Raw genomic sequence first — 20,993 nt, 5'->3', positions numbered from 1 at the left:
AGCAAACACTGGTTAACCTACTCTCCAACATGCTGGCCGTTAATGCTCCAAAAGCAAAAAAGAAACATTCCTGAGGCAGGAAAATGAGCATTCCCCCCCACACACACACACACAGCCCCCACTCCGGTGGCTGAGAGTCCCCCTTTCATGTCCAGCAGATCCTGAGGGATGATGCTGCCTGTCCCACCGGGATGCTAGGCTGGGGCTCACTGCCCCGCGGTCTCGAAATCCCCACACTTTACTCAGTGGAAATCCCTCAGTTTGTTTGTTTTTATTTGTTTGTAAAAAAAACTCTGAAGAGAAGGCAAGATCCTGCATGCGTGGGCATGTGAGAATTAGGAAGAAAGATGAAGAAAGACAAGCTCTGGAGAGGTCAACTCTCATTGTGACAAGCTCCATTCAATAAAACGATTTACCTCTTCCCAGGCCTGGGGCTAGCTCTTGGACACCATTAAGATTTTATGGTGCACAGAATAATTTCAAGCCACCAATGAGTACCACGTGTCTGTCTTCCAGACCCAGGATATAGGCCAGAGCAGCCCCGCCTAGGAAAGGAACGTTGTTTGCCCTCCCCTGACTTTGGTCTTGGCTGAGTGTGAACAGAGTGGGCCAGTCCATTGTACCAAATGACCTCATTTCTATTCCTTTGCCACTGACATTGGAGAAGCATACGTGGTCTTTACAACCCTCAGAACTCTCTCGAACTTTAGACACCCTCGGAGAGCCTTAATCCCAATTTGAAGAACATCAGTTTACAATTCTGTCCTAAAATCATTACCCTCAGGCTTCGGCGTGCAGATGAGCACTGTACATGCTGCAATGCTTTCAGATTGGACCAGGTGTTCTTAACCCAAAACCTGTGTACCCCTCAGATGGGGTAGAAAGATATAAACTGTGAAATTACGTGAAAATCCCTTTTCTGGTAATAGAACCTAAAGCATCCATCAAATGTTCACAGGAGCAATGTCTAGACTTATAGTAAGAGTCACTGCACTGGGGACAGCTCCCCTAGGGACAGGAAAGGCTCCACACCCTCCACCATCGTGCTGAGCACAGATGCCTCAGGGATTCTCCAGATGCTTTTACCTTGACAGGGCATCTGTTGTGGCACATCACCATCGTCTGTCAGAGGCTTTGGTAACAAGGTCAGCTGAAGAGAGTTTTATTTTAATGGTATTTTTTGACCTCTGTGGGTCTAGAGTTGCAAATGTTTGTGAGTGGCAGGAGAGAGAGAGAGAAGAGGGAGGGAAAGGATGAGGTGGGGAGGATGCTCTTAACTTTCTAACACGCTCCTAAAAGTCCCAATGTAAACAGTCCTGAGATACATATTCAGCACCAATTGCGGAAGGAGATACCACGTCAGGCAAGAAAGTATATGCATGTCGTACCCATATTCTGAAAAGTCGCCAAATGCCTCGTTCTTACAAATAAATGCGGTGGTTCTCTTTACAGATTATCCAGGCTTCTGTTACAGTCCCGAGGGAGAGACGAAAGCACTTTGCAGTTCTAAAGATGGTTCTGCTCCTTATCGGCTGAGAAGAAAATCTGGTACGTAGGATGTTGTAATCACAATTTAGTAAGGATGGGGGACTAGTACTGAAAGTCCCTTTCGCTCTGACAAAAAGCCATTTTATTTCTGGTTTTGGAGCTCACGGCCAATTTGAATACTATTTGGGGCTGCGTGAAGATGGGGCTCTCGTGCTTTTGTTCTAAAACTCTTTTCTGCTTAACTCTCCATTTTCCGGTGGATATAGCACACATTGACCCAGTAACTCTGCTTTGCATAGTGTCTTACCAATGGCACACAGGTGCTTACATCCCGTTTACTATCGCTAGTGAAAAATGGTATCCTATAAATCAGAGGTCCCCAATCCCCTGGCCATCGACCAGTACTGTTAGGAACCGGGGTACACAGCAGGAAGTGAGTGGCAGGTGACTGAAGCTTCATCTGTATTTGCAGCCACTCCCCGCCAGGCAGGTGACTGAAGCTTCATCTGTATTTGCAGCCAGCCACTCTCCGGCACTAGGATCACCGCCTCAGCTCCACCTCAGAGCATCGGGCATTAGATTCTCATAGGAGCACCGCTCCCTGGTGCCAAAAATGGTCGGGGACCGCTGCTATAAATAACACATAGAAAAGATTATTCAGACCTAAAATTTTAACATATAGTTGCTGAAACAGACTTCATGTAGTATTCTCTTAGCCCTCAGATATTTTTTTCATTTGAATCAGTATTTATTGAGTATCTGCCTAATCCCCTACACTGTGCCAAGGACCGGGAATGCAAGAATAAATAATACATGTGATTCCTACTTGCAAGGAATTCATAGTCTGGTGGGAGAGTCAAAAAATAAGTGACTGAATACCATCCATGCGATGGAGCTGTCATAGAGCCGAATGGAGAAGCGTGGAAAGACAAAGGAGAGAGAAGGCTTCACGGAGCAGAGGTACCCCAGATGTCATCTGGAGGCTGAAGAGGCAGATAGGGTGGAAACAGCACATGCTGAGGTCCTGGGACTTGAGCCAGCATCCCTTAGACAGGACACCTATTGCCAGTTATTCTGCTTGGCTGGAACGTGCGGTGGAGCTGGGGGTCGGGTGGAGGAATTGGGAAGGTGAAATGGTGATAGATGTGGCTGGAGATACAGAGAGGGAGGGGCCCGATCATGGAAGGCGAGTAAGCCACACAGAGGGTTTGAACTTGATCCTGTAAGCTGTGGAAGGATTTAAGCAAAGAGATATTTGCCTTTTAAAAAGAAAGTTCAGGCTCAGTGTGGAAAATGAAGTAGGCAGGGAAACCCTCTGGTCGGGGTGAGATGGTGAAGGCCGGATTGAGACAGCGGTGGCTGGGATTCCATGAGGCTGTGATGGACGAAAACAGGAGTTTAGAATGATCCCCTGACTGAGAACTTGGCAGGGTCATGTCAGTAACAACCAAGATAAGAGGTACAGATGAAGAAGCAGAGGTGCAGGGAGACAGGTGAGCTGAGACCGAGACATGTTGGGTTTGCTAGGTCTGTGGGCATGTCGGGGAAACGTCAGATTGGCAGTTGGCATTTGAGGTCTCAGGCTTGGGCCAGGGGTCCAGCCTGAGAATATAGAATTGAACTTACCAGCTTATTGGAAATTCTTCTATAGGAGCTAAGGAAATTGCTCTCCTGGTTGATCGGGTTGGTGTTCTGTTATGTGACTCCTGATGCATGGCTGAATGTTTATCTTACAATTTCACTAAGGTGACTGTCCTGCGGCTAAGTGTCTCTAAGCAATGGGGATCTAGGTAAATTTGATAGAGATTTTCTAGAGCTCAATTAATTTGCTCGTAAACTAACGTTCATTTATAAAATAAAAAAACTTTATTTGGTGCAAATGATTCTGGCCTTATTTTTCCTCCCAGAACCTTCCTCAAGATCACATAAAATTTTGAAGACCGGTGGTAAGTCCTAAAAATCTTTTTTCATTCTTATCGATATCCATTAAATCAAACCATATATTAAAAAATAAACACCAGATGATAACAGATTGACAGATTTGATTAACTTCTATAAGTAATAGTGCCCCGTTATAAAATGTAAAGCCGAATGACATAAAAATGTTAGCAATATAGATAACAGGCATAAAAAATTAATATCTTTATTATGTAAAGAACTATACATCAAAAAGTAGAGACAAAGGACTCTTTTTTAAAAGGCAGAGACTATAACTGGACAGTTTCATAAATGAAACGCAATCTGCCAATAAAATTTGTAAACGATCACCTATATTAGTAATCAGAAAAATCATACATTTAAATGAGATTGGCAGTGGGGGAGGGGAGCTGCTGGCTTGGCCAAAAGATATAGAAAAACAAGCACTCTGGAACTATTGGTGTGTAAATGTCTGCAACCTTTTTGAAGCAAAATTTGGTGATGTCCATTTACATTTAAAATGTGCATCTGCCCAGGGACCCAATAATCTCATTTTTTCACTTTTACAAATTTTACAATGTACACGTCCGTGTAGAAGTACTCACGCAAAATCCAGGGCAGGATTTTTACTTTATATGCTCTGTCATTAAACAATTTTTTAAAACGAGACACACACATGATCAAGGTATCTGTGAGGGTGTGGCTCTGTGAATCTCTCCCCACTACTCCAGGTGTACCACCCCTTTAGCACAGCGCCAAGGTGACCCCGTTGACAAATGCCGTATCTTTCAGTTATGGCCAAGTAAATGTTTAGAATGTAACAGAATCATAGTCTTATATTTAAGTGATTTTCGTGGCTTAGGGCATGTGAATTTTTTCTCAGATAATACATATTTTGAGGGGAAGCTTTTGAAACTTACTAACATGAATGGGTTTGTTGCTCTCAGGAATTAAGGAGGATGCTTCAGTCAGATGCATTTAGGCTGTTTTATGAATAGTATGGGACATATAAGTAGGATAACTGAGAGTCGTTTTCTGAAAATTAGGTCCAAAGACCCCAGAAGCTTCTTGGGCTTCAATTATGAACAATAAATTTAAAAGTTCTATAAAATACGAAATTTTACCTATGTGAGATACATTTTTAATCATCAAACTTAAAAAAAAAAACACTTTTATTTTTCAGAAACAGCGCGAGACATCCAAAAGGTAAGCACTATTACATTTCTTATTTTGAAATGTTTACTGTAGGCACGTTGTATAGGTACCCTTATATATCTCATCCCCAGCCTGTGTTCCAAGTGTAAACAATTATTTTACATTTTGACATAGATTTATGTGAGGACTTGTCCTTATAACCGCCTCCCTCTCCTGCTTCATCTCTCGGAACTAAGACAATAATTTCTTCCTCCCTCTGCCTCACCACTCACCTCAGAAACTGTAAGGTTAGGATGTCAAACCCACACAGTGCTAGCCTGGTCCATCCCACTTTGCCTCTGCACGTGTAAGACAGGCCCTCGCATCCTAGGTATTGTTTCCTTCTCAAAGCATGAGGCTTCAGACACAAACATCCCTTTCTAAGAATATGGTCTTGCTGCTGGTAAAAGAGGCGAGATCAAATGTCATACAATGAAACTTCACTATATCGAGTTTTGATTTTTCTTCCTCTGATAAAAGGTTAAGAAAAGGGGAATAAAAGTGGTATTCTCCATTGGAAGATGTATATATCTCAATTTATTACCTATGATGAATAGATACTACATCCTGACCTGAGTAACAAGCGTCCAATATGGCTACTGATCAATTGTCTCAATGAACAATTCTTAGAGAACTGATTGTGGCTTTTTAATGTTCTATGTTACTACGAAACTCTCTCCTCACAATTCCACTTGCACAATTCCTTAGCACAGGGCCAGAGAGACCCTGTTCATAAATGCTATCTCTTTCAGTTAAATCCAATAAAATGTCTAAAAATCAACATAGTCTTATCTCTAAGTAATTGTCTTAAAATTTGGATGTGTAGATTTTTTTTTTCCAGGTAGTACATATTTTCGTTTGGAACCTTTTGAAACTTAACATTAATTGGTTCATTGTCCTGAAATATGGCACGAGATTTTGATTTTTTTTTTAACCTACTTTATTTTCATAAACAAATGCTATGGATGGTACCTGCTCTTCAAGTCAGCCAAACTAAGGTCATAGAGCCAAGCCCCACTCAGTCTCAGGTGTGGGAATCACTCTATTAGTCCTAAAGATACAATCTCAGGAGCTTCTTGGAAACTTTCTACCGTAGTTATTAAGCCAAGTCTCCATATGGGGAATAGCTAAGTCTTATAAAATCTAAAGACAAGAAAGAAATAAAGCATCAATGTATTTTTTTCCTAGTGGTAAAATTCCATCTCCTAACAGTAATGAACATATACTAAGTGCAAGAACAGGTTCACTGATGATTAAAGAGTTTATAATAGGACATGTTACATAATAACATCTTAATATTTCTCTCAGAATATATATTCCAGTGCCATGTGTGTATATGTATACACATATGTGTATATACAGAAGCGCTTATAGAAGCTTTGCATTAAGACATGGATGCAAATCCATTTCTCCACTTATAAGCTGTATGACTGTATAGAGGCGACTGTTAACCTTACCAAGACTTAGTTTCCTAATTTACAGCATTGTTATAAAAATTAAATACAATAGCATGTTTTTAAAGGTGCTCATTACAGTACTTGGCACAAAGCAAATGCTCCATAAATGGCAGCTGTTATCATATTAAATATGACTTAAATATCATATTAAATATCTATTAAATAGCCATAATGCTTAGAATGTGGAAAAATGAGGGGAAAAAAATGTTCATCATGGCTCCAGTGAAATTGAGAGATCTAAACCACATGCTTCTAGGTTGTGCCCATTCCATATACTGATTATTCCTTAACTAAGAACTTTTTCAGTTCTCATGATGATTTATTTGATGAAAAATATCCGCTTCCAAAATACTGCTATCTTCATTTCGAGTGTAATTACTTTAAAGTACTATACTTTGATATTAATAATTCAGGTTTCCTAATTTTCTAACACGTCTGGGAATTTTTCTGGAATAAAAGATTTTGAGAAGGGATTACTTCCGGCTCTTCACAAAATCATTTTGTCACTTTCAAAATGTTTTGTCGTGATGTAAGTAGTTAATACTAACATGTTTATTTTATAAAATGTAGTTACTGGGTGCCTGTTATTTTGAAAACATTATACCAGTGCGGTCTGAATGAAATGAAAAGGAAGAGATACTAAAGGGTAAAGGGGAGGAAAAAAAGAGCCATAAATATAATTCTATCTATATATTTGCGAGTGTGCATGTATGTCCATATGTGTGTGTATTCATTTATTCCTAGGCCTCAAATGGTCAATGGTTTTACTATGTGGGGGAAAAAAAAAAGTGAACAAAAGATTAAATGATTGACTGGATTTATTTTACGTTTAAATTTTTAATAGAAAAATAACATTCAGGATGAAATTTTATTCTTGCCCTCCCTGCTTTTCTCCTCCCTCCCTGATAGACAGACAGGCAGACAGGCATAGTGACAGGTAGATATTCCAAGGCAATATGTATCCTAGTTTCACTGATAAGAGATGAAAAAATCCTTGCTAATTTGACATTTCCAATAGGTTACTATAGTGTTTTGATCAGGAAATATATCTCTGATACTAATTAGTTTGAACTGGTCTTAACCCTTTCAAATTAACTTTTTGAAGCTAATCCCAGAGGGCAATCTACTCCCAGTCTGTACAATTGAGCTCCATCAAGAAAGGTTCCAAGTTATAAAAGATCCCATTGTTTTCTTTGATTAGCCATCATTAATATCACTCATATTTTACTTCCTAACAGGTATCTAAATTTTACTTAATTAAGCATATTTTGAAAGAAAGTAAAATTTTCATCAGCTCGATAGTGGATTAAATTACATTCCTGCAACAAAGGCTCTTTGCCTGGAACCTATAAACCGGAGCAGTGCTGGTCAGGTGCATGGCAGGTCTGTAGATCTAAGGGACACCCTTGGAATGTGCAGTCGGATCACTGACCGAGGCTTCTGGTACACCAAAAAACCCACAATAAAACCCCTAGGGCTCAAGCCCCAAACAGAAACCAGATAGAAATCAGACAGCCCCTGGCAACTCTATATGTTCATTAATATAATGGTATTTGCCAAGTGTACATCGAAATTATTTGAAGTATTTAAGAGGTTTCTGTATTTAGCTGATTTCCTGCACTGGGGTAAGGGATTTGGGACTCAGACCTGGGTTTGCATCCTAGCCTTTCTCCTGACTACTGAGACAAGTTACTGAATCCATTATGAGCCTAGATTTCCTTGCCGTGAAACTGGTACAATCATATCTAACTCACAGAGTGATTGTGAACATTAAATTTGTAGACTGTCTGCAAACAGCCTGTTTCTGAATAAATACCGGCTCCAGTCCTTTCTGACCCTTTTGCAAAAATCTGAATTTCAACTCAAAATCAACAATGTTTACTGATCATTTTCTTTGAGAATATTCCAGTCTAGTGGAAGAGGCAATGTGTAAATACAGGAAAATGTCATAAGTTTTGTATCCACGGTGCTGCAATTCAGTCCGTATGTTTCTATCCCCCTCAGGTTTCCAGAGAAGAAGCGTCTCCCCAGGGGACTTCAGCAGTGCCATCTTCCGCCCAGAGAAACAGTCAGCCCAGCAGTTCCGCCATCCTCAGTGTGCTTCACGGGGGCGGAACCGTCAGAAACATCTGGACAGACCACCAGATCAGGCAAGCCTTGTTTCCCAGTCGACGGTCCCCGCAGGAGAACGAGGATGACGAAGATGATTATCAGATGTTCGTGCCATCCTTCTCCTCTTCGGATTTGAACTCTGCCAGACTGTGTGAAGAAAGCACTTCAAGTCGCCCTTGCAGCTGGCATATGGGACAGCTCGAGTCCACAGAGACCGCCGGCTCTGGCCACAGGGTTGTTCGGCGGGCCAGCAGTGCTGGGGAGAGCAACACGTGCCCTCCCGAAATAAGAATTAGCGATGGCTCTCAGTACAGTCCCCGAAGGGAGCTGCAGAATGACGCTAAAACAGAAGGGCAGGACAGAATGACTCCCTTCGGGTCATCTATAGAGTTGACTATTGATGATATAGACCATGTCTATGATAACATAAGTTATGAGGACTTAAAACTAATGGTCGCTCAACGGGAAGAAGCTGAATTCACTCCCCCCAAATCAGCCAGAGACTCTGTGTGCCCCAAGAGCACCCCGGAGCTAGCCTTCTCCAAGGGGCAAGTGAGCCACGAGAAGAGCCCTCTCCACACAAAGAGAGCTGGAGCTCCGGCAGGTCGAGAGGCATCAAACCAGAGCATGCACGAACTCGAGGTGGTGGAGGAAAACATCTATGACACTATAGGGCTCCCAGACCCGCCCTCGCTGGATTGCCAGCGCAGCAGCCCAGAGCGTGCCAAGAGGGGCACCTTCTTAGGTCTAGACGCCGACTTCACGTGCTGTGACAGCCTGAGGCCCTTCGTTTCCCAGGATAGCCTCCAGTTCAGCGAGGATGAAACGCCTTACCACCAAGGCCCCTCTGAGAATGATTACTTGAGTTTGCTGTATAACTCCTTCAGCTGTAACTTGTCCGTAGCTGATAAGTCTATATCTGATAAACTGTCTGAAGAAGTAGACGAAATCTGGAATGACCTGGAAAATTACATCAAGAAGAACGAGGTCAAAGCTAGAGACCGGCTCCTTGCAGCATTTCCCGTTAGCAAAGATGACGTGCAAGATCGGCTGCACTCCGAGAGCACGCCCGAGCTGAGCAAAGACGCAGCGTATGCCATGTCTACGCTCTCGCTCCCCGAGAGCCATGCCTTCCTCACGCCGCTGAAAGACAGGCCTGGCAGAGGGAGCCGGGCCAGCTGCCCGCTGGAAGGAGACCTGATATCTAAGGAAGGCTCCTTTATGAGCCTCAACCGGCTCTCTCTGGCCAGCGAAGTCCCTCCTGTGGAAAATCCCTATGACTTGGCCAACAGCAGTCTGTCCCAAACAGACCTGGAAACCCCCGATCCTGGGGTGGATGCCACAGATAAGACAAAAAGCAGGGTTTTTATGATGGCTAGGCAATACAGTCAGAAGATCAAGAAGGCAAATCAACTTTTGAAAGTGAAAAGCCCAGAGTTGGAGCAGCCAGCAACCAGCCAGCAACATAAATCTGTGCACAAAGATCTGGCAGCCATCTTAGAAGAAAAAAAGCAAGGAGGGCCTGCCATCGGTACGTTCCGCCACACTGCTTTTCTTCCTTCCTGAAAGTAAGACGTGAGAGCGGCGTTCAGGTTTTAAATGTCCTTAAAACCGGGAGAACATTGTCACTCAGATGTTCATTCTCTCAGAGTGAGACCACAGACTTACTGATGTGGCCTGTCAAAAAAACACAATTTTCCTCCCACCTTTCTAAGTGCTTCTGGCTGGGCTAATAGTCAAATTAACATGAGACAGATCAACAGGAAAAAAATGTCCAAAATTTATTACAGACGTATAATTGGGGGTGCCATAAGAATATGAGAACCAAGACCACATTGGGCAGTTGAGGTGTATATGCCGTCCTGGGCTAAGGAGAAGAGGGTGTGTGGTTTGGGATGACAAAGGGTGGGAAGGCAATTCCCAGAGACGTGCGAAAGCAAATGTTTGGTAAATAAATGTTTGCTGGGCCATCTTTAACAATGGGACTCAGAGAGGACATCGAACAAATGGTTCTGGGTAGGGTCCTCCCCGCCTATCACACACGAGTTTATATTAAACTATAGTTATCTAAATGGTATTTCCCCTGCTGGAGCACGTTCTCTAAATTCCTTTTAGGCAGTTAGGAGGAAGGTCAAAGGCTTTTCTTTTCTTAAAAATAACCTACTGAAATAATCAGTATCCCGAAAGGCATATTTGGGGGTGGCAACCTCTGCTTCCCTTAACCCATTTCCCATTTGCCGAGTACTCACCAGCGGCGCTTATGGCTACAGCGTTTACCCTGAGATAACTCACGGATTACAGTCCTAACCTCACCCCCAAAGTCTGCCACGAAATATCTCGCTTTTATTATTATTTTCACATCGCTCTAGTAAATCGATAGTCTTTGGAAACAAATGACGTCATTCTATTTGTAGCATTCTGTTTTTAGTAGTGGTATTTCCATTTACGAAATATAGTAATTCTCGATCGCTGAAAATGTCAAATCCTAGAAAACGTAGCCTTCCCACACGCGATGTTAACATTGTTCTCCAACAGTTGTTCACCGAAGACTCATTTGATGAATCCGGTTTATGTACACATTTCGATTACATTAGGATCAGAGACAAGTTCTGTTTAGAAATAACTCCAAGGACAGTTTTTATATTTTATCCTCACATTGAAAACCAGTCAGATTTACTTCAGCCTCCAAGAGCATGTTTATGTAAAATTATATTAACGCTGGCAGCGAGCTGCACTTTTTTTCTAAATGGGAAATGGGTTAACTAGCACAGATGAGATCATTACTATCCCTTCCTACTTCACTGACTCTAGCAAGTCGGGGTATGATTTGGTCTCAGAGGATTTTGTTGTGCATAAACATTGTCACTACAGATTTGATGTTTTCAGAAGTTTTCTCTAATATAATCCGAACTGTGAAAAATAGCTATCAGTTTAACTTGTGGCATCTAGAGCTTTCCCCTGGTTATCCGTGTGTTAGGAGGAGTTAGCAGCTCGCATAAGCTTTTAAGTCTTGGAAGTGGAATAGGATTGCTCTTTGCTCCAGAATCCCAGCAAAATTACCTACTCATCCTAACAGATGAAAGATCCTTTCTGCATTTTTGTTTTGTTTTGTTTTTAGCTGTTCACACTCTATCTCAGTTGTTCTCTCATATTTCGGTACTAGTTGATTTTTTTAAATAGCACCTATAATGTATTTAACACTATCTCATCCGGTATTTTTATATATGGTGCCAAAAACTTTAGTTCTGTAGGACAGAACTAAACTAGAATCTCAGGTCTTATATTGGTATGCTTAGGGATAAAGGAATGAGATGTTCATGGCTGAACTTTGTTCTCTATTATAAAGAAGTACATATCCCATGGCTAAATTAGAGAGGGTTCTGAAGGACAAAGCTTAATACTGATATTGGTGGCAGAGCCTAGATATGAATAAAGTACACAACTGTCATGGAAAGAAAAAACTCTGAGGGTGCTGGTTCTCACCCAGGGGACTTTCACTTCCATATCCAGAGATTTCTGGGATAAGGCCCAGGAATTAGTGTTTAAATTCAGTGTGGACTCTCAATCGCATTTAAAGACTCCCTGCCTTGGATTTTCTGACAAAAGAACACCTCGGTATCAAGTAAGAGGAAACAGTTCTACAGTTAAAAGTAAAGATAAGGTGGCTTAGTATCAGGGCACGTTCAGATACTTCGCTTGATGGCGACATGGCTCAACTGGCTAGGTTGATGCCATTATTCTCCTTTCTTTGGAATTGTTTTATCTCCATGGAAACCAGAGAATAAGAAGGGGATATCCAAGTCCTAGATGAATCCACAAGTTGCATGACAAGACTCTGTAGGGAATTTTTTTTTAAGTTAGAGGGTATTTAAGAATCGCCTAAAGCTTTACCCTTTCCTAGAGCTAATCATATAGTAAAAATTTTTGACAGGGAAGTTAAGCCCTGAGATTGCTACCCAAAGGATTATATAGACTCTCTTTGAGTTGTTCTTTTTTTTTTTTTCCAAATAAAGGTGAAAAAGTTATTTTGTATGAATGTGAGAGAGACTAGATCTCATGTATTTTTCCCCCTGCAATAATATGCTTGAATTAAATCATGTCCCTTTTGCAATACTAGTATTGTTAAGCTGGTGTGCTGTTATATAAAGAAAAAGTGACAGAGTTCCAGCACAGAAGGACTATTTTGGGGGCACAGGTGGCATTGGAAACAGCAGTGTATTGGCAGTGTTACCACTGACTGAGTCTGGGGTAGGGCTCCTCAGAATGAGAGAAAATATACCAAGGTTTCTGATCATGATGGATTATGCCAGCCGACTGTCCTTTGAAAAGTGCTAATCACCTGAGCCAGGTTGTTTTGAATATGGACCATCCATTAAAATGTAAAACTCTAACCTTGACAGAAGCTCATCCTTCAATGCTGAATCATTAGGGCTTGCGGCTACCTTGAATGGTCTTCTTTGTTGCCCATCTTTTAAGGATAAATAGATTTCCATTTGGGATTTTCTTTTGCTTCTTTTTGCTTTCAGCCTGTTCTTTTTGTTTTCCCTACTGGTGTCGTCTTGGGACTGCATAGGATCTTTTCTCAGCTTTGTGTCTGGGTCCTTTTTTGACATGGTGGGGCTACTATCGACATTCTCCCCACAAAGAGGGGAAGATCTCTCCCAAGTCATCTTCTGAGAGTGGAGTTGTCCCTAGGCCCTGCCATCTCTCGGACCTGAGGAATCTTCCATCTGGGTGGATCGAGACCACTTCCTGTGCCCACTAGGCTTTCAATTAGTTGACGTGATGACTCCTTTTCTCTCTCTTGTTTATCTGGGCACAGGACGTCGTAATCGAATGGACCGATTCTCCAGACTTCTTCGTATGGGCCTTGCCACTTTGCCAGGAGCTTGCTCTCGGTGCTGTACGGAAGGAGGAGCACCCTATTCACCCGCCGAAACTCTCGAGCACCTTTATTGAACTCTCTAGCCCGGGGGCGGGTCTACAGGCCCCGGGGCAGATTTCCGCCTAGAAATCACCCAACCAGGTCTAGTCACTTGCTCCTGCCTTTCAGAGCCTGGTGTAGCATGCTGGCGATCTGGTTCAGGCAGGCCTCCCTCCTGTAGTCTGCGAGGCCACGGAGGCCTCAGGGTTCCCTTTTTTTTGTGATGTTTTACGTGGGAGAAAACTCCATACCAGCTTGAGGAATCTTCCTCCTTGTGCAAAGTAGAGAAGGCAAAATCACATTTTATGCTTTGGTCTACATCTCAAGCACCATCAGAAACAGTGACTTTACTCCTCTGTCTTGAAAACAGTGTATTTCATACTTCTCTCCGTAAGGTTCACTTCAAATTCGTAGGTGTCTCCACCTTTTAAACTTACAAAAGAGAAATCAACCAGAAATAGCTCTAGGATTGTCACATAATGATAATGTACATGTTCTATAAAGACTACTAATGCTAGAACTAAGGATGAGGGGGAACTTTGATCCAGCTGGCTAATACTGAGCTTTTTAGGCTAGAGGTGTCGTCTTGGGCTGGCTATTTCCTATACGTCTGGCTGAAGGAATCTCATAGCTATTGCTTTAGAAGCTTGTCTCTTGTTCACACTGGCATCAAACGAGTTATAGACTCTCTTAGAAAGTCAAACTGAGACCAAAAAAAAAAAAAAAAAAAACCCACAGAAACTTAGATATGGACAAAACATATTGTCTATTTGTGAGATATTTTTTATTCCAAACTTATAAATGGCCAGTGTTTTCATGATCCGAGAGAAACTGTACACATTAAGAGTTATCTATAAAGAACATTTTAATTGAAGGCTACCTTCCTGCTTCCCCTTTTCCTACTATGCGCCTGATTTCTAGGCCGCCTCACCAGTCTCAGTGGTATGGTCTTGGGGAAAGCACATCTATTTTCACACTGTGCTCAAAAGGAGGCAGTGCAAAATTATCTGAATAATTAAGTAGTTTTTTTGTGTGTGGACCTTGTCAGCTTAAAATCCCTTATTTTTTTTATTTTTTTTATTTTTTATTTTGTTTTTTATGCCTATAGCACCTGGTCTTCCTAGGTGGTCTCCCATCCGAGTACTAACCAGGCCCGACCCTGCTTACCTTCCGAAATCAGATGAGATGGGGCTTGTTCAGAGTGGCATGGCCATAGACTTAAGTAGTTTTTGAGACCAATTTCTATCTAGAATTATGTTTGGTGCTCTGTCAGCATTGTTTTCCAAGATTAAAAGAGCATAGACTAGCTAGGATAATAAACTAACCCATATAAAACAACTAGCAACACAAGAGTGTATATGTGCATGTGTGCATGTACATGCATGAGCGTACAACCAATAGCGAGTATTTTTTGCACACCGAGTATATATAGATGCACACTAAGTATGTAAGACTTCAGAGAAGAGAGATCAGTTGGAAAAGAATTCATGAAAGTGGGTAGGGCTTATGGAGGGTTTTGAGAGGTAAATGGGATTTTATTAAGCAAAGGAAGGAAAGTGTGATAAGGAAGAAAAAGGCATGGGAAATACTGCAAATATTTTGGTTTCAGATTATCTGGGTCACTATGTTCTAATTGTTCTTACAAGACTTTGTAGTTAAATTTGGGCACTACAGGAGTTCAACTGGACTTTTTAATTAACCCTCACTGCTTTCAAAGTTGTCATCTTCTTGGAAACTGGTGACAGCTCAGAGCCTTCCTGATTCAGCTATTGGATCAGGCTCAGGGCCATAGTGTAGGTGAGAATGGCTTGGGCAGAACCATCTGACTTTCAGGTGGGACGGCTAACCAATGGCTATGAAAAGGTCTAGTTGGCCTTGATTGGGTTTCAGAGTCGACGAAACATTATAGATTTTAAGGTGGCTGTCGTGGGCACTTTGGTGTCCATGTAGACTTTGTCTCTTAAAGGGCTGCCAAATCTTAATTGATATGGAGAGTTTTAACTATGCCTTTTAAGGAGTATTAGCTCAAGTACTTACTACTAGAAATTCGAAACTAATCATTTCTGTCCTTCCAAGGACTTTGGACTTGAAAACCTGAATGATCTGTATTTAGCATCTACAATGAGAAGTTAAACAGACTATTTACCCTGATTTTGGGGACCAGGGGCAAGTAATTTGAGGAGTTTGCAATTAAAAGGCACACAGAACAACAACAGTTGTTTTCTGTCCTAATAGAAGGTAGACTCAAAAGAAAGAGTAGAAACGGGACTAAATATTTAAATTCAAAAAATAATTTACTAACAACAAGTTACAAAAAATACAAATAGCTCAAAGAAGAAGAAAACGTAATGCCCTTTGCTGGTTATCATATATGGGATAGATTCCCTTCGTGGAGATTGTGTAGATGTGGTCTGTCCGATTTATAGGGTGCATGGAATTCTTTGAATCTAGGTTTGTTGTATGGGTACTTGGATGGGGAAGGCGGGGGCACCTCCTTTTGAAATTCACATCTCTGGGCTCTCTCTTTCTCTTAAATCATTCCTGGCCCCAAAGAATGCTCTATCCATAGCATGGTTCTGTTAATATCTTTAGAAAAGTCTGTACTCAGATGGGGAGCAGAGAGAAGAGCCTCATAGCTTAATCTGAAATGGCAATAGCTTTCATGGAAGTAATAGTTAAATCCTGTTGTGGAACCATTACTGGAGAGCACTAGATCACTGATTATATGCACAGATGGCACATTCTGAATGTCTTGGAAGCACAGACTTCCGTGCCCAGCTTCTTGGGGATGGGAAAAGAGATGTGGGTCAATTAATATACGTGGCCCTGATGGACGGGAAGGGAGTACCTCCTGTAGACATTGACTCCCCAGACAGAAGCAGTGCAGGGCCGCCTGCAAACAAGTATAGGAACAACTGCAGAGAGCGGCCTCTTCTGGGAGTAGCTGCCTGAGAGCAGTCAAGACTGGTGAGAAGCCAGCGGTAGCCATTGCATGGTGGGGTCATGCTTCTTTTTATGACTCCTTGAGTTAATTTTCATTGACCAGGGTTTAGTGCTGACTTTCTTGTTTTGATGATGCCATTTTTAGCACTGACACTTTCGTGCTTGTAAACAACACTCGAAATTCCCATTACAAATAGGAAATACTTGCAGACCTGCTGTTGAAATAAAGTAATCCAGAATTAGATCAAATTAAATGAACTTTTAGATGGCATTTTAATTTTTTTTTATTAAACTATGGATTATTTTATTAGTTTGTGTTGCTTAGTATTTAATGGTTAGTTATCCTCAAACTTAAAAGTTCTGTCTACTGTTTAAGTTTTAAAAATAGGTTAGAATGTTAAGTTCTTATTTTTTTAATCTTCTCAGGTAGGAATAATCCTGTGTATATTTATCATTTCAATCTTTGCCTTCTAGGTGCCAGGATTGCTGAGTATTCCCAACTGTATGACCAGATTGTATTCAGAGAGACTCCCCTTAAGACTCAGAAGGATGGCTGGGCCAGCCCTCAAGAATCTTCCAAGCTCAGGTCTACATCACTTTCTCAGGCCCAACATAGTAGTGAGGATTGGCTTTTGCATTCAACCTATAGTAATGGAGAATTAGCAGATTTCTGTCCTCAGCCAGAGAACGACTCAAAGCCAAAATATCCCACTTTAGAGATCAACACAAAAAGTACTCCAAGACAATTGTCCACTGCTTGCTCCGTGCCTTCTCTTCAAACCTCCAATCCTCTGCTGGGCTCCATGCAGAGACACAGCGTGGTAGTCAGTCAACCTAACAAAGACAATTCATGTCAAGGCCATCTTTACAACTCTTTGGGTCGGAAAGGAATCAGCGCTAAATCTCAGCCTTATAACAGGACACAGTCATCTTCCTCGATCTTGATAAACAAATCAGTGGACTCCATCAACTACCCTAATGAAACGGGAAAGAAACAACTGCTGTCTTTACACAAAAGTTCAAGGTGTGAGAGTCACCAGGCTTCGCTGCCAGGTATAAGTGACTCATGTCAACAGGGCACTGAAAAACGCTCCGACCTCACTCTCCAAGATTCACAGAAAGTTCTGGTAGTAAATAGAAATTTACCCTTAAATGCCCAAATAGCTACACAGAACTATTTTTCCAATTTCAAAGAGACTGAAGGAGACGAAGATGACTATGTGGAAATAAAGTCAGAAGAAGATGAGTCGGAATTAGAGCTATCTCACAGTCGTAGAAAGAAGTCTGACCCAAAGATTGTGGATGCTGGCTTTTCTGATAGTGTCTGCAGCAACACATCTTACTCTTTGAACAGTCCATGCACTCCAAAAAAGCCAGTAAGTGGCAAACTTGGGGTTTCACCCTATCTGACACCATACAACGATTCTGACAAACTGAATGACTATCTCTGGAGGGGGCCATCTCCCAATCAGCAAAACATCGTCCAGAGTCTAAGGGAAAAGTTTCAGTGTCTGAGTTCCAGCAGCTTTGCCTAAGGCTCTTAATAGTAGCTTCCTGAATTAACTTCTTATTATGCTCATACATTACAGATACTGAGAGGTGTTTTATATGTACCGGATTAAAACAATTTTGTAATAACCAGAGGTGTAACATATACTTTCTTTTACAGCACAACTTTTTGAAAAGGCTGATGATCTAGCCAAGATTATACTAGAGGCAATGTCGGCATCTGTGTTTTCTGATGCTGCTTGTCTTCATGTTTCATGTAAGTCAATCTTACTTGAAAATTTCCAGGTGTTTTGTTTGTTTTAACAAGATGGCCATGATATTTCCCCCATATCTTGACAATAATTGTGCCCAGACTTTAATAAACGCAATAATCTTCTTATTATACAGAAGCCATGAGTAGTTTTATCCTAGGAGTAAAGGCAGCAAAAGGAGGCACTTCCACAAGTTTTAAAAAGGAAAGGAAACTAAAGCTATTTAAAGGATTATGCTTATTACATCTGGCATTTTCGTTCTGTTTGTGGCAAGACCCTAGAATAACTTAAGCTAAAGATATCTAATTGGAGCATACCCTATGGTGCCCATTTTAGGGTTTCTTATGGTGGTATTCCTACATCAGATCATTGCAATGCAGAAATTGTATAACTGTTAGAAATTAGAATATAACAGGACCACTTTTCTATAAGCCAAATCTTTACCTGGATTCCTGGACAAGGCCTGGAGAATGTGCTCCTCATCACATTTATTTTATGATGACGAAATGGGACAAATGAATGATTCTCTCAATAACAAAGAAAACCAAGGGCAAGAAAATGCAAATTGACTTAACTATTGGAAAAGTTGGGTTGACATCTGGGAGCAGCTTGACTACTCATATTTCAGTTGAAGGGGATGAAGGATGGGGAAATAGCACCCTTCCTACTGTTTTTTCTTGTGCCTCTCCCTAACAACACAAAGTAAAACACAAGCAAAAATAAAACAAAGCACTTTAAAGTTACCTTTTCTAGAGCAGTTTTTCATACGAACTTTCATGAATTTTGTACTCAACCAAATGACCTGATCCCAACCTGGGGGATTTCTTTGATTGCAATGAAATTTATTTCCTAACCAGACATAACATGGGGCCTTGTTTCATTGTTTTGCGAAATATTAAAGACCAGAATCTTTGGTTAATAAGTTCTAACTCATAACATCTTTTATGTTGTAATTATGGTCTCTAAATAGCAGTTTATTGTGTTATGTTGAATAAAACTCTTAATGGAAGGAAACTGAGAAACAAAAGCAAAACCTTGTGAGTAGAAAACAAGATGAAAGAAGCTAAAGAAAAAAATGAAGGTGGATTTGTTGCTCCTTTAGAAAAATATTGTTTTACTGAAGACTCCAGTCAGTGCAACGACGCTTCTCAAACCCTAGCTTTTGCATTTTAAGCAGTTTTACATTCTGTGGCCCCTTCCCCATCCTCTGTTTTCATTTTAAAAGATGTAATAATATGTATAGGGTAAAGGGATCTGGGCTTTTTATTGAGGGTAAACAATGATATTGATTTGAGTCAGTGACATCTTACCATAATTCTTTTCCTCTTTTTAAGTCCTGTGCCTCTCAGCTATAAAACAAAATGTGACCATCTTTATTGTATAAACAGGTACCTAAGGCATTCATTTTTCTTTTTAAATAACAAAAAATAACCCTAGTTTCTTGTCTCTCTATACCATGTTTTCTTCTCGTAGCTTATAAAACAAAGTCCATATTGAATAGCATGGTTCTGGAAATATTTTTCATTGTCTTTCTTTAAACATGATATGAATTTTCAAGATTATGCAAGGTCAGAGAAGACAAGCACTGTAAGAAGGTATATTCTTAGATTTGCTAAAGATATTTGTGTGTTTGCAAAACATTAGCTGACTCTTCTTGTCCCAAGAATGCAGTCTCTCATTTTTGCTTTTTTGTTTCTATGGCCCAAGTTGTATATTGTCCATTCTATAGTACTGTGGTGTCTTACTCTCAGAAATGATTAATCCTTCACACCAGTGTCTCGGTGACCACTTTGATGTCACCTGTAGGAATACACCCCACTGACGAAGGTCGATATCTTATTATATAAAATGTCTACATGGTCATCTTTAGGTTCCAGGACAAATCTTTAATTTTAGAGATCACTTCTGTCAGCCAGGGTGCAGATTTTGCAAGCTGAGTGGATATACATATATATATAATCATGTTCGTATTTTTCCTCAAAGTTATCAATTACATGCTTTTGTTTAAAATAGTTTCTTTTGGAGGTAGGGTAGGGATGTATATAATTGAGGAAAAAAGAATATATGTACTTCAAAGCGTGTCACATTCTTATTAGGTCTCTGTACTGAAGGTTCAATTTTTTTATAAGTTCACTTTTCACCTATTCTTTGTGCAAGAGAAATGCATCTAGGAAAGCAGAGTTTAAATATTGTATATAAGATAATTAAAGTTAGTAATGCTCATTATTTAATAAAGTTTGTAAAGTACAAAGTAAATTATAGTGTGAATTAATGTGTTTATTCTATAAAGTTTAAGCTTTTTCCAAACTACCTTTAGTTATAATACTTTGTCTTGCCTAATGAGCCATGAGGAAAATGACTCAGGGTAATGATGCTATACCACGTCTCAGTGACAGACCATTTTCTGTATCTTTGGATTACTTTTGAAATATTGAATTTGATGTCTGGAACGGTATTTGTTTTCTTTATAGGTGGCTAAGCCAGATCTATCACTAGATTATCTTTTTTTTTTTTTTTTTACTTTGTAGTAACAAGTCATCCTTTTAACATCCTTTTTCATTATTGAATCAAAAAATTAATGTAAAAGTTTTTTTGGTAAAAATTAAGGTTTTTTCATGTAACTTCATGCTCTGAATTTTCTTTGATACATAAAAGTTTTACAAAGAATAAAAGCATGTTAATATAAATTGATAATTATAGACACTTTCAAAAGCAATTCTATTTCCAAATATAAGCATAATATCCTAGTCCAGTATAATGAAAATATATGTTATCTAACTTTCCTCATACAGAGAAAAATGGCTTTAAAATTTTTCTTTAGAGCGGTCAAGAGTGGAGACCCATCCGACTGAAGACCCATCAGACTTACCATATCTTACTCTTGTATTTTGAGGTTGAAAATAAATGTTTTTTATTTTTTTTTTACAGATCCTAAGAGTTCAATTTACAGAAGTGAATGACACTAGGAAAAAACCATGCTTTATGTAAATTCTATCCATAAATTATAATTCTAGGGCAAAAAATATCACAAAAAGCAGTAGCTTTGTAATGAGCTATGAATACAGCTGTTAAATATGAAGAGACAACATTTGTCTGTTAAGTTTTCTTTTGTTAAAAAATTAATTTCTATTTTGAAGAGCAAACGTTAACAATATTTCAAGAGTTCTCACATCCTATATATTAAATAACTTCCTCTAT

At 40.2% G+C, this 20,993-nt stretch overlaps 1 protein-coding gene and 1 pseudogene across 1 annotated transcript in view; one reads left to right on the top strand and one right to left on the bottom strand.

Moving 5' to 3' along the window:
- PLEKHG1 (pleckstrin homology and RhoGEF domain containing G1) overlaps window positions 1–19,967 on the top strand; it is an 82,608-nt gene extending 62,641 nt beyond the window's left edge. Inside the window, exons 10-14 of the mRNA XM_025049484.1 lie at window positions 1,315–1,548; window positions 3,396–3,434; window positions 4,589–4,611; window positions 8,061–9,699; window positions 16,510–19,967. Coding sequence (XP_024905252.1) covers window positions 1,315–1,548; window positions 3,396–3,434; window positions 4,589–4,611; window positions 8,061–9,699; window positions 16,510–17,570 — 2,996 coding nt within the window. The 3' untranslated portion in view covers window positions 17,571–19,967. The remainder of the gene's footprint in view (window positions 1–1,314; window positions 1,549–3,395; window positions 3,435–4,588; window positions 4,612–8,060; window positions 9,700–16,509) is intronic.
- On the bottom strand, window positions 14,192–14,310 carry LOC112482866 (annotated as a pseudogene).
- Window positions 19,968–20,993: the final 1,026 nt, after the last annotated feature.

This window comes from Pteropus alecto, unplaced genomic scaffold (genome assembly GCF_000325575.1).
Source record: "Pteropus alecto unplaced genomic scaffold, ASM32557v1 scaffold176, whole genome shotgun sequence".
NCBI lineage: Eukaryota > Metazoa > Chordata > Mammalia > Chiroptera > Pteropodidae > Pteropus > Pteropus alecto.
Note: the sequence above shows the minus strand (reverse complement) of the source record. Positions and strands in the feature narration are given on the sequence as shown.